The sequence below is a fragment of the Lolium perenne genome, chromosome 7, assembly GCF_019359855.2.
Source record: "Lolium perenne isolate Kyuss_39 chromosome 7, Kyuss_2.0, whole genome shotgun sequence".
Lineage (NCBI taxonomy): Eukaryota > Viridiplantae > Streptophyta > Magnoliopsida > Poales > Poaceae > Lolium > Lolium perenne.
Window position 1 is genome coordinate 19,219,076 of NC_067250.2, and position 13,345 is coordinate 19,232,420.

Here is a 13,345-nt window from a genome sequence, read left to right on the forward strand (position 1 = left end):
TATTCATCTATCGATGTGTTTTGTCGATGTGTTTTGTCTGAAGATTTTTCAATCTAGGATGTGTCGCCTTTGGAGTAGAAAGAGAAGGGAAAAGAGGTGCGCTAGGCGCTGGCTACTAGTCTTTTCCACTGGGCCGACTGGACTGGGCCACTATGCAGCTTCGTGCGGCTCAACCGACCGGGAAGCCACGACCGCATGAAAGAAACCCATGATTTCCCATCCACGAAAATCAAAACAAGACGACGCGGCGGCGCAGGAACCCTGGCGGCTAGCGAAACTTAGGAGCACTGCATCGGCAAGCAGATCGGCGTTGGCAGCAAGGGGCGCAGCGACGCCGACAGAGTGCGGTGGCGGCCGGGGAGAAATCTTCACCCGTGTCCAGGTCCCAGCTCGCCCAGGCTTTCCCTTATAGGATTATACCTCATTCTCGTTTTCTATTCATAGGATTGAATACACATCCTTGTTGAACATTCTGCATCAATTTTTTCTTATGCTCTAGATTTCTTTTTTATTTTGCAAAATTCTTAGTATTCTAGATTTCGTCCGACCTTAATTTTTTTTCATCCTCCGCCACTGCAAATGAATTCCACATAAATACAAACTTGTGCGAATGATCCGATCGATGCATAACTAATCAGCGCGCGTGCTACAGGGAGCCGCAGTCGTATTGATCGTGCCACTGACTGGTAGTGCTCCCTTTGAAGAGCACATTCACGACTGCCCTGAGCACCACCTTCTTGAGATTCGAAGATGCGACGATGAGTTGTCCGTTGAGAAAAGCCTGCACGCACAGCCTCAGGATCCTCCACCTCCTCTGCTTCACGTATGACCTGAGCACCTCTTGGACGCTCCGAGCCGGTTTCTGGTCATCGCCGGTCGCCGTCTCGGCCAAGCACCGGGCGAGAACGAGCGCGTCCTCCAAGCTGGCGGATCCACCCTGCCCGATGAACGGCCCCATGGCGTGCATGGCGTCGCCTGCGACGGTCACCGTGCCCTCCTGGAACGGCTGGAGGAGCATGTTCCATGGTGCCCTGTAACAGATCTGTGCCAGGGTCACCGATTCTATCTCGCAGCTTCGCACCACGTCCAGGATCTCCTCAGGGTACCCCTGCATTGCCTGCAGGGCCACCTGCCAGATCAGCGAGGGATCCCTACTATCGGCGCACCCTGAAATCCGACAGTTGACATGCATATATCAAGATCAACCACAGTTTGCACTATTGATTCATTCATTTATATCACATGAAGATCAACGTACCTTTGGGAAGTCTAGACTGGATTGCGGAGAAGTATATAGTTTTATCATCTATAGGTACGAGCCGAAAGGTCATACCCTTTCCCACTAAGTTGAGAAACTTGTTCCTGAAGCTGTGGCCTTCTTGGAAGGTAGTCAAGCCCCGCGCTGCCCACAAAGGCAAGAATCTCACTGGCTTCAAACCCAAGAACTTCGCCACCACTGAGTTCGCTCCATCGCAACCGATTAACACCTATTCAGATCACAAATGCAGACGATGTATATGTGTTTGTAAGATTTTTGGCTTTGTCGATCATGTTGTTCTCTTGAAGAGGTAAAATGTACCTTCGCTCTGATGGTAGAGCCATTGCTTGTTGAGACAATTGGATAGCGGGTGACGGGGTCGAGAGAAATTTCTTCCACCTGGCATCCGAAGCGGATAGATCCTGCTGGTAAATGTCTGGCCAGCGTTCCGACAAGATCGCTTCTTTTCACGCACCGACACTCATTCCTACACTTGAAGGGGAAAAGTCACCAAACATTTTCAAAATCAGTTGTTGCTTACGAGATTAGATGTAGCCTGTAGATTTAAAGATATCAGAAACAATCAAAATGTATGCAACCAATTTCAGACTCTCCCTAAGCATCGACCTAATCAGAAATAGTATTTCCTTTCATTGGACAAATGAAGAATAATTCATGTCAGCCCTAAGAAAGGTCATCATGTCAGAGCGCGGTGGTGAGTGTCGTGCCTCGTGGAATTGTGGAAGGATTGTGATGAGGACATCCCAACCATTGACGCAACATCAATCATCGACAGACCAATTACAAGAAGCTACGCTAAATAACTATATGATATCTTGAGTAGTTGAGTTTACCATATAATATTAAAGTCATGGATGTCATTTAACTCCTTTGTTCTTGGTTTTAGTCAGGCACAATGCAGAAGAAAACAAAAAAACCATCTTATCCATAAAGAAATAATGTTTGACACCAAGTAAATAAAGTTGTGTAGTTCATGGAGAAACAAGTTTCGACAAAACAAGTTTATGTGGAAAAAACAATGTTTTCCGGTATGAAACTATTTTTTTTGTGACGGAACCAAGAGACTGCACCTTATGAGTATATTCCAGAAGCTACCACATTATGTTGTTCATCATGGATATGCACCTAATGTGTGCTCCATGACTTGGGAATTGCCTTGCAGATTGTACTTAGCTCGTGTTCCACGACTTGATCATTGATTTGTCAGCTAGTTTGTGGATTGTGGATAGGCAGTTTTTGTTATGTCGTGATCTAAATTTATCTAGAAGCTAACTTCTGGCGAGCAGAGCGAGGCCAATCGCCGGGAGGCTTGGGCCGAAGAAGTATGGGTTGTCAAGGTTACCACCGCTATACATACCTCTTTGTAAGATGCCGCACAAGATAAGTTAAATCTATAAAATCTCTGGTGTTGCGTAAACTCTCTCACGAATAGTGAAGTTTTGCTTGCTGACCCGGTGGTTTTTTACCCTGCTTATCGGGGAGGTTTTTCACGTTAAAATCCTCGTGTCACATGTGTTGGTTTGATCTTTCTTCTTCCTCTTTGCCTGTCGTGTTATAGTAGTTGTCTCGAATCGTAGGCTACTGTTGACATCATCTTCATTGGGTGACAACCACTTGTTTTTCTTTTTAGGTGCTTCCAACTAGTTATCCCTCTTGTGTCTTTAACCCTACGCCATGAAGATCGGGCCAACTTCTCAAGCATTTGTTCCCCAAAGTTAGTGCATATAAGAACGTCTCTTCCAGATCCAGGCCGCCATGATGACTGGCGCCGAAGCAACAAAGATGATAGCCGCGACGACATGTGAATTAATGCCTTCTACAGCAAGGTATTACCTTTTGCTTATTTTAGTTGTGGACATGCAGAGTGTGGGAACAAGGAAGTTGGCCTTATCGAGAGTCTAGACTTGTTATATTCTCGTACCATCTTTTATTTTTGTAGTTAGTTATTACTTAAACTTGCATTCATATAAATGTCTATATATTGTTGTTTACTATATATATTTAGTACTAGCTCATGTTTATCTTATGTATGCTCTGAATGGAACTTTCAGAATTAACATATCATCCATGTGTGTTCTCTTGTCTACACTTCACTTTTATGTGAAATTCAGAGATTTTCAGAGTGTTGGCAGTTTTTTGCACTGCAAACAAGTTGCTGCTTTTCTGCGTTCTTTTGCTTCATTTTAAGTCAACAACAAATCAGTCTTTCAGCCATCATTTTTAAAAAGGTCGGATAGGTTCAAAATAAACAGGAAATGAGTTAGTCCCTCCGGTCCGAACTAATTGACATCAGTTAATTTGGGCTTGAGGGAGTAACTAAAACCCTGAAAATTGTTGACCCTAACTGAACATAAAAACCAACTGAACCTAACGCTAACTGAAACTCTAGCGACTAGAATAACGGACATTATGTACATGCTGTGCACATGGATGAAAAATCAAAATAGTATTTTCATGTCTGTACTCACCTGTATGGTACCTTAATCACCTTATCACTACGAATGCTCTTCATATCCATTCTGTATGCAGTAAAAACAGTGATGTCAAGAACAGAGGAAGCAATATAGAGCTTAAGAGAAAGCATATAGCTTAGAAACACGCATGATTATTGCTAGACTAGATTACTAAGGACAATGTGAGTGTAAAAGTACATATATAAGGACGCATGGCTAGTCTAAACGGTCATTAACAAGCAACTAATCTGGCTCGGTTGGGGGGGGGGGGGGGGGGGCGGGAGGGGGGGGGGGGGAGCAAAGGCATACCCAGTAAGAGGCACGGCCAGCTCCCGCAGCTCCTCGCTAACCTTCAACTGCTCGAGCACACGCCACCCATTGGCCTTCAAGCTGATACCTGCCCCCGTCGCCCTCAGGCTCTCGGCCCTCTCAAGAACGAGGCTATCTATACCTTTTCTGCATTGATGACTTTTTGCGCTGAGCTGCTGCAAATCCTAAACGCATTGCATAAAAGGATTGATGGATATGTACATGTGGAGAGCAAGCGCAGTTGCAAGGCCGCAGATTCCTCCGCCAACGATCAGAACGCCGTGGAATTCCTCTTCTCCGGTGGCTATCCTCTTGGTCAATGCCATGGCTGCGAGCTTCAGTGAAAGTAAAAGAGCTCCTTGAAGGATGTAGGCAAGCGTTTCTCCATTGTTTATAATGGAGATAACTTGTTGGGATGTAATCCATATGGCTTGAAGCAAAACAGTACTAAGTCGAGAAAACAAAACTTACCGATGAAAAGCTGCTGCTTTTGCCTGAGTAGCCTCGATCTGGCTGAATATTGTTTAATGGCAATAGTGGGGGTTGGTCGCGGCTGAGCTGAGAGCGAGAGGTCACCGCTCACCAACTACCACTAGCCACAACAAAAATATCATAACTAGTATCATGTATGCAATGTAAGCAAAAATCTTATGTGACACATCAGTTAATGAGGAGAGAAGTGAGAGTAGTATCATAGATAGATACCGTATCATACCACGTAAAACTAGAAATTTTAGTGATCAAACAAAATATTTGCATTGAGATTCTACAAAACATTAAATAAGATGAAACTATGATACTAATTCATGATAATATGCATTGTAGGTGTTGTATCATGAACTAATATCGTATGTATGATACTAGTCTATGATACTTCTCATTGTGACTAACCTACGGGCTAAACGGGAGGAGACATGATTGCAGGGATCTGGCGTTAGGGAGGCCAAAAATTGGACACAGAGTGTCAAACGACAATCTTTGCACAAATTGCGAACGACCACCATGTCAAAGTTTTATACACAATGTAATGCAACCAAAAGTTCAAAATGATTTTTAAAAAAAATAGGGGTACCCTTAGCCTCTGCATCAATCGATGCATAGGGTCGCTTTTATTAAATTAATCTAGAATTACAACCAGCAAACATTCTACCTTATACTACTCCTACAAATCATGGATCACTTAAAGTCGTAACAAAGATAAACCATCTAAAAAAGAAAAATATGAAACGCATTTGCATCTTCAAGCCAGCCGTCTATGATTTCAAACTTTTATGGTACCCCCATTTACAGGCCATCCATTTTTATTGATCTTACGGTTTGCATCAATTCATACTATTTCCTAAACAAACAGTAGTATGAAACATGCCAGTGCTGACTATAGGAACATAATCGGCAAGTTGCAAAAAAAATCCCGCAAAATATGGAAAGCCTCATAAATGTCAGCAACAAATACAACAAAGAATAGAGATTATCCAGAAATTTTGTTGGATAAATTGTTTTTCTATATGTTTCTCTCTTCAGTTGTTGGCATCATGCCATAGATTACCATTGAGGGCCATGATAGTGTTGAAGGACCAGAGACATACACATGTCACACTACGGGAAAAATTATAGTTGCCGTGTTGCCCAACCTTTGCCGTGTGTCAAGCGCCTCGGAACACGGCAATTACTAGCTTTGCCGTGTTCCACGGAAAAAGAACACGGCAAAGATTTAAAACACGGCAACATCTGGAAAAAGAACACGGCAAACAAACAACCACGGCAAAGGTCCGAAAAAGAACACGGCAAAGAGTTGAACACGGCGAACTTCGGCCAGGACACACGGCAAAGGTCTGCGGCACGGCAAAGGCTGCGCCACGTGTCCTGAGGGAGTTCTCAAGACGGCGCCGTCATAACGACGTGGCTTTGCCGTGTGTCAGATAAAAAAGAACACGGCAAAGGTCCTTCTCCCGCGCACACCCCTCCCTTTCCGCCAACTTTTCCCGCGCGAAGTAGTATGTTGGCAGCATTTTAGCACGAACCCTTCGCCGTGTGCAAAAGAGCAAGGAACACAGCAAAGGTGTTTTTGCCGTGTGCCAGAACAAAAAGAACACGGCAAAGATGGCTTTGCCGTGTGTAATTGTAAAAGGCACACAGCAAAGGTCAACTTCCCTCTTCTTCCCCGCCATTTCTCTCTTCTTTTCCGCCATTTCTCTCTTCTTTCCCGCTGTTTCTTTCCCGCCATTTCTGCACTCGCCCTCCCTATATATACGCATGTCTCGGGCATTTCTCCTCCACACCCACCAACACTTCTCCTCTCTAGCACCGGCAACCAATTCTCCCCCAAACCCTCCATGAAATGAGCTATCATGTCCGGAGTTATATGGCTTTTAGGGCAAAAGAGCTAGGTATTGCCCTTCGGACATGCATAGTTTGTCGGAACGAGCCCAGATCAGGCAAGTGTGTGTGCCTTGGGACGGGAAGCAACACCGTATGCAGTTTTTCCCTTTCGGTGCAACGAAAAACCCGTTTATCATTTCCCGAGTGCAGAAGCGGGCTATTTTTGTAAAGCAGCTATAGAGGGCGCATTCAATAATTCAGTAGCACCTCTGCACGTTGATAGAGGAACGCATATATACCACAGATCACATGCCTACCGCGCGGGCTAGCTTTCTAGGTAGACATGCGGCTCTGTGCGGTGTCCTGCCGATTCCGCTGGAAACGGTCCGGATTTGAATTAAGCGTCCACTTTCTGTCGCCCCAAATTTTTTGGAAAAATCATTTTTACAACCGGGACACGTTTTTTTATGTGTAAAGGTAACCTTGGTTTCGCGCGTTCCCAACCTGGTGAACCCCGACCGGCGGTTCTAGCGGTTCGTCATTTCATGTGGGTCCCATTTTGGGCAGAAACGTATCGGAACAAAGTCAGAAATATGCGAGACGTTGCGGGGCATCGTTTTATGTGACCTAGTAGCGAGAACAAAAAAACGGATGTGGGATACAAATGTTCTTCTGAAAAACCCTTCACAAAATGAGCTATCATGTCCAGAGTTATATGGCTTTTAGGGCAAAAGAGTTAGGTATTGCCCTCCGAACACGCATAGTTTGTCGGAACAATCCCAGATTCGGCACATGCGTGTGCCTGCCGCGTGGGCGGTGCTTCCGGGCTCGCTTGTATCCTGCTTCCGGGTCGTTTTTCAGATCATTGACCCACTTGGAGTTGCGGTTAGTGTGAGTGGACTTCCCCGTAGCCGGATCCAGATGGGCCAGGCAGGGCATGTCTCTGTACTCTTCGTAGGTTTGCGGGGCGCGGGATCCGGCAGCGGTGACTTCATCGCCACGCTGCTGGCTCCTGCCGGCTCCGCCTCCGCGGCCGCGTCCTCTTCCGCCTCCTTGACCTCCGCGTTGGAACGCTATGGCGACCATCTCGGATCCGCCACTCTTTTGGTCATCAGGGGGATTTTTCTGCTTGTTGCCGCTGCTGTTACCGTTATCATGGTTCTTCTTCTGCAGATGCAGGGGAATTGCTGTAGCTGCTAGATCTCCGCTTGCGTCGTCGTCGGCGGCAGTATGATCGCTGGCAATGGAGATCATGTCATCCAAAGTCAGTTTATTAGTTTATTTGCGTTATCCAAGCAAGTAAGCTTGTGCCGCAGCAATCCTCTCCTTTGCAATCCACCTATAAAGGTGTGCATAGCCGTGGTGTGATCAACATTTTCACACTCGTTCCTGCATGCCAACCATCGTGTGAGGAAGTGTCTTGAGGTTTCTCCCTTCTTCTGGATACATGCTTGTAAGTCGCTTGTTGTGGCAGGCCTTTTGTAGGTGCCCCTGAAGTGTTTCTCGAACGCCGTCTTCAGGTCAAACCAGCAAAAGATGGAGTTCTTCTCGAGGTCGCTGAGCCAGATCCGGGCTGGACCTACAAGGTACAGCTGAAGCATGCGGCAGGCGATGTTAGGGGTTCCTCCGGCAAAGGTCACTGCATTGTAGTAATCTTCGATCCAGGTATCCGGCCTTTCCGTGCCATCATAATGCTTCAGAATTCCGGGTAGCTTGAGGTTCATCCTTGGCTTTGGTTCCTCTCGAATCATCCTGCCAAAGCACACTTTGGGCCGATGTAGTCTGTTCTGTATTCGTTGAGGCGTCCCCGCGCATCACGCGAGCCGTTGCGGGGGGATTTTGAGTGTGAGCGAGATCTCCGGCCACTGCCTCCGCCTCCACCTCCGCCTCCACCGCTAGGTGGTGGCGAGGGAGACCTGCGAGGGGGCCGATCCGACCTTTTGCTTCCGCCATCAGACTCTCCTCGCCCTTCGCGATGCTGGCTCCGGCTTCGATGACTGCCTTCACCTTGGTGCTGGCTGCCATGGCCATTCCGGCTTCTGCGAGGCTCCGGGTCGCGTTCTTCGTTCCGACTTCTCCTGGGCTCAGGCTCACGATCATTGATCTGGCTCCGGCGGGGTTCCGGCGTTCGCTCCCTGTTCCTGTTTCTCGAGGGCAGCACGTTGTCGCGGATATTAATTCCGCCAGGCTCATGGGGCCTGGTGCTTCAGGCTGGACTACGTCGGCGAGGAGGACGCGGATATCCATTAGGCGGAGGTGAGGGATTGCGGTACTTGTCCTTACCAGTGTACATTTTGCATCCTTTCCCTTTCTCGGATCTGACGGAGGCGTCTTTGATGGTACGGGGATTGGATTTGGGTGTTCTCTGGTTTTCCTTCTGCGTTCCGAGGATCCGGTTCGCGATTCGTCGTCACGATGGCGATTGTCGTAGGCGTCCTTCTGCGCGGTGGAGATGCAATGCTCCGGGTTGGATTCCAACTTGCGCGAAGTATCTGCCTTGCTCTGCTGCTTCATTGCTTAAGCAACGAGCGTACGAACGTAGTTGATGTCGATCTCCTCGTCCTTTTTCTTCAAGATCTCCGAAGCCTTCTTCATATTGTCCTCCGGAGTGGTCTTCCACCTTTATTTCCTGCTCAGGGGCGGATTGGGTGGGTTTTGATTTTTCCAGATCCAAGGCGGAATCTTCTTTGGGAAGCTCCTGCATCTCAGATCGGATCTTCGCGACTGCGTCCTGCTCAGCGGCGGTCGTGTCAGCGTTACTTACCAGTGGGTTTCCATCGGAATTGACGGTTTCCCCGATGAAGATGTGTATGCCGCCAACTGGGACGATGGAGAGCTTGACGGGGTTTGTCTTAGCCGGAATCCATCACTCATCCGGAGGGACGATCGACAGATTTCCGGCGTAAAGAACGAGCCCCACAGCGATGGTGTTGTCGTAGCTTCCCATGGTGGAACCCTCCCGGTTCCGGTCTCCAGACGCCGCAGGCCCCACGGTGGGCGCCAACTGTCGTTGCCTAATCGACGGTGCCTCGGAGGAGGGATCCTCACGCCCTAACCCGGTTGGCGTGTTCCGTTCGTTTTAGTAAACTAGATGGGGGCAAGGATTGTTGCCGGAAGCGCCACGCGGAGCTCGGCATCTAGATGCACCGCGCAGAGGGCCCGATCTTAACCAAAACCGGGACGCAGCTTGCTATTTATTTTCCGATCCAGGAGGAGGAGTAAGCGGAGTTCGACCCTGGTACGATGGAGAACAAACAGCGCGGACTATTCAGGATCAATCAACACCACAGGAGGGGTAAAGTGAAAAATGTCGAACGGACCGGTATGAGGACAGGTGCAGTATTATGGAGATTGGTGGGAGGGTAAAATCGTCCAATGAAAAGTTGGACGAAAATTTTGGCAGAAACCTTATCTCCTTTATTATTAGGTATAGATAAGGAAAATAAAAATAAAAAAATATTTGCCGTGTGCACTTTGGTAGAAACACGGCAAATAGAGCTATGCCGTGGTCTTTCCTGGAAGGAACACGGCGAAGGGCCCTTTGCCGTGTTCAACGGTTAGGCACACGGCAAAGGTGAGGGACTTAGGGTTTTGTACGTGGCCGGAATAGTTGGATAGGAAAAAAAAAAGAAAAATCGCCCTCCTCTGCCTCATCCCGCACCCGACCCTGCGCCGCCGTCCCCGACCTCCCCCCGCGACCCCACGCTACCGCCGCCAACCTCGCGCCGCCGTCGACCACGGCCGCCCCCTGCCCCTGCCCGCCCCCGCCGCCCGCTGCTCCTGCCCGCGCTCACGCCCGCCGTCCCCTGCCCCTGCCCGCGCCCGCGCCCGCCGCCACCTGCTGCTGCTGCGAGCCCACCGCCCGGGGCTGCTGCTGCGAGGCCGTCGCCCGGAGCTGCTGCTGCGAGCCCGCTGCCTGCTGCGAGGCCTCCGCCCGGAGCTGCTGCTGCGAGCCCGCCGCCCGGCCGGTGCTGCTGCTTCGTGGTGCTGCTCTGGCTGCGCGCTGCTGCAGCTCCGGCGACCCTCTGCTTCTGCCCACCGGATAACCTGATGCCTCGCTCTCCCACAACGGCCATGTTCTGCAGTCAGAACTTAGTCAGATCCTGCAATCTTGAGGTATGCTCAATGCTCCATCACGTGCTCCTCCTCCTTGTTGTGCTAGTCAGATGCACAAGTAATCTCAGAGGTTCACGAGTTGAATCTCGAATGGCCAGTGACAGCAATAGGACACTACCAAATTAGTGAAATTGCCAACTGATAGCTAATTTGATTTCTATTCCAAAAGTAAGCAGAGTATTTCTGGATATCGAAGCTTCTAGGTTGCATTCTCGAAAAAAGCTTGTAGGTTCATACCAGTACCTTTTCCAAAATGTTTCTAAATGTCAGTGTATCATTACAGGACTCTAGTTTTTTTCTTTGTTTGCTAGGAGCACAATTGTCTAGTGACTAGACTACACGGTAGACCTGCGGAGTGGTGCAGTTTTCAGGATTCAGCACAATGCCAACTACTAGAACTTAGAACCTTGAGAAACTACTCCATAAGAATCATATTATAGACAAAAATGGTTGGACACTATACCTTTTGGTGGAGATACTGATGTGAAATTTCTACCAAAGGCACTCCATTTAGCAAGATCTTTCCCTTTAGAGGGTCATAAAACCTTTCAATCAAATTTGCTATTGTTGTCATGTAAAAAGTCTTATTTTTGCAGGATCTGCGTCGAGTTTGAGGGTAGGGCACCGTCTTCGCAGGGCATCTTCGGCGGCGATCGATCACGCTTCGAGGGTAAGGCCTTTCCACCTCTCGTGCCTAGGTCCTTGATGCCGACTGGCGGGACTGGTCCTCATGCTCCTCCTCCTCCTTTCACCTTCCCTTGGGTAAGTAGTCGGTACATATGCCATTTTATGCCATTTTGCTGTCTTTGCGTATATTGTTAAATAATGCTCACCATTTGTTGTTGTAGTCACATAGTTCGGTTGGCGGCTCCGACCATGCGGCTCAAGGTGAATTGGAAATCACGCCGACGCCTCGTACGTCAGCTCAGCAAAGCACGAACATTGGGAACCAACGCGTGTTGTTCCAGGTTAGTTCTCCTAAATTGGTGACTCACACGCTTCTAAGTTTAGCTTCACTCGCTCTAGTCTTCAAACTCATCAAAATTGCAACTTCTCAAACATATATGACTTGTCAATCTCACTTTATTGTCCAAACTTGTCAAATTTGCAACTTGTAAAAAATATATGATGTGCCAATCTCACAATGCCCTCTTGATTTGAAACTTGTAGGATGCGCAACATGATGCCCCTTGATCATCACCGGCGTGGCCAACATGTAGAGCCCTTGATCATCAAGGTTTTTATGTGTTTGCGGTGGACATGTGGCTAGCTTTGCCTTATATAATGGTGTTTATGTACTTTGCACTATGGATATGTAACCACTATGGACTATATGACTTCTTTGAACATTTGATGGATTTGATGGACTATGTGACTTGTATGGACATTTGATGAACTATGTGACTTGTATGAACATTTGATGAACTATGTGACTTCTATGGACATTTGATGATCTATTTTGTTGTTAGTTATGTGGTTATAATGATATGATGACACCGGCTATGATGATATGGGAATATATGGTGATATATGATGATATTTGTGAGTTTTAAACTGTTATATGTATATTTATTGCTTTCTATGCAGGGATTAAAAGGAAACAATCAAAAAAAAAAAACTGGGTGTGCCCTTTTGCCGTGTGCATGCACATGGCAAAGAGCACACGTGGCAGCAGCCTGTGCACCAGGGGCGACCATTTGGTCAGGCCAAACGGACTTTGCCGTGCTCCCTAGTTTGGTGGCACACGGCAAAGAGGGAGGACCTTTGCCGTGTTCCCTCGTCGGTGGCACACGGCAAAGCAGGGAAAGGGGTGCGCCCTGCCGTTTCTTCGCCGTGCTCTTCTCACGGTGTGGCACACGGCAAAGAAAAGCTTTTGCTGTGGTCCTTGTTGGTAGGCACACGGCAAAAACCGTCTGACGTGGCGCCGTCTGTTAAGTCGAGATTCCGTCAACTGCATTTTTACCGTGCTCCTGGGTGGAAGGCACACGGCAAAGGCTTTGCCGTGTTCCGCGCAGAAAGACACACGGCAAAGATCCTTTGCCGTGCTGTTTTTCGCCGTGTGGACTTTGCCGTGTTCCGCCACACGGCAAAAGCTTTGCCGTGTTCCGAAGGGGCTTTGCCGTGTATTTTGCCAACACGGCAAAGCCGTGTTTTCCCGTAGTGTCACTGGTTGAGAAGAGCAGCTTGCTAGTTTTGTTGCCCATATATTTTGCCATTCCGAGGTCCGCCATCATGGGCAAGAGCTCCGGCGAGATAGGTTATAGCCATTTTCTGTAGCATGGATGCATGATACGGATGATCCATATCAAGAGAGGTGGAGAGAGAAACGAGAAGAGAACATCAATCGCAGAACATTAAATTGCATATTTAGATCTATTCAACAGGATTTAAGTAAAATTAATGGAACAATTAGTGGGGTTAATGCTACATAAATTGATTATTTACTTAAAAAGTGCATACCGTCCCTATAAATCAAGGAAAACACTATGTATCGCAGTCCGATGAGAAGGAAACCGTCGGACCGATCGGACGCCGCACGATCCTATCCCATCATACGGCCCGCATTCACAAAGCTTTCCTTGAAAAAAAGGTGACCCAATAATAAACCTGGACGTTTACCCAGCTTCCATAGGAAAAAAAATCATGCGATAATTGAGCCCCAAAATCGTGGCCGGATTCCTCGCCCACATATTGGTCTGCTCATGCCGCATTTGCTCTCCCCAGCGCGCCGCGGCTCCTTTCCTCGCCATGGCGCCACCTGCTCTCGAGGTATTCCGTCCTTAGCCCGGGGAACCACCACGCAGCCGCGCTCCTATGTACGACGCCGGAAATGCGATTTCGGTGGCAGCCTAGCTTGTTGCCGCCACAG

General features: G+C 48.1%; 2 protein-coding genes across 2 annotated transcripts; one reads left to right on the plus strand and one right to left on the minus strand.

Annotated features, from left to right (window-relative positions):
- Nucleotides 1-460: 460 nt before the first annotated feature.
- On the minus strand, nt 461-4,607 carry LOC127311240 (monooxygenase 1). The gene is made up of 7 exons (XM_051341621.2): nt 4,513-4,607; nt 4,264-4,376; nt 4,042-4,188; nt 3,748-3,798; nt 1,580-1,745; nt 1,259-1,487; nt 461-1,167 (listed from the first exon to the last, which is right to left on the minus strand). Exons 2-7 carry the CDS (start codon nt 4,365-4,367, stop codon nt 647-649), a joined length of 1,218 nt encoding a protein of 405 aa, XP_051197581.1. The 5' UTR covers nt 4,368-4,376; nt 4,513-4,607; the 3' UTR covers nt 461-646.
- A 5,060-nt stretch (nt 4,608-9,667) lies between these two features.
- On the plus strand, nt 9,668-11,944 carry LOC127311239 (uncharacterized). The gene is made up of 3 exons (XM_071823817.1): nt 9,668-9,682; nt 9,979-10,476; nt 11,073-11,944. The coding sequence occupies exons 1-3, from the start codon at nt 9,668-9,670 to the stop codon at nt 11,088-11,090; spliced, it is 531 nt and encodes a 176-aa protein (XP_071679918.1). The 3' UTR covers nt 11,091-11,944.
- Nucleotides 11,945-13,345: the final 1,401 nt, after the last annotated feature.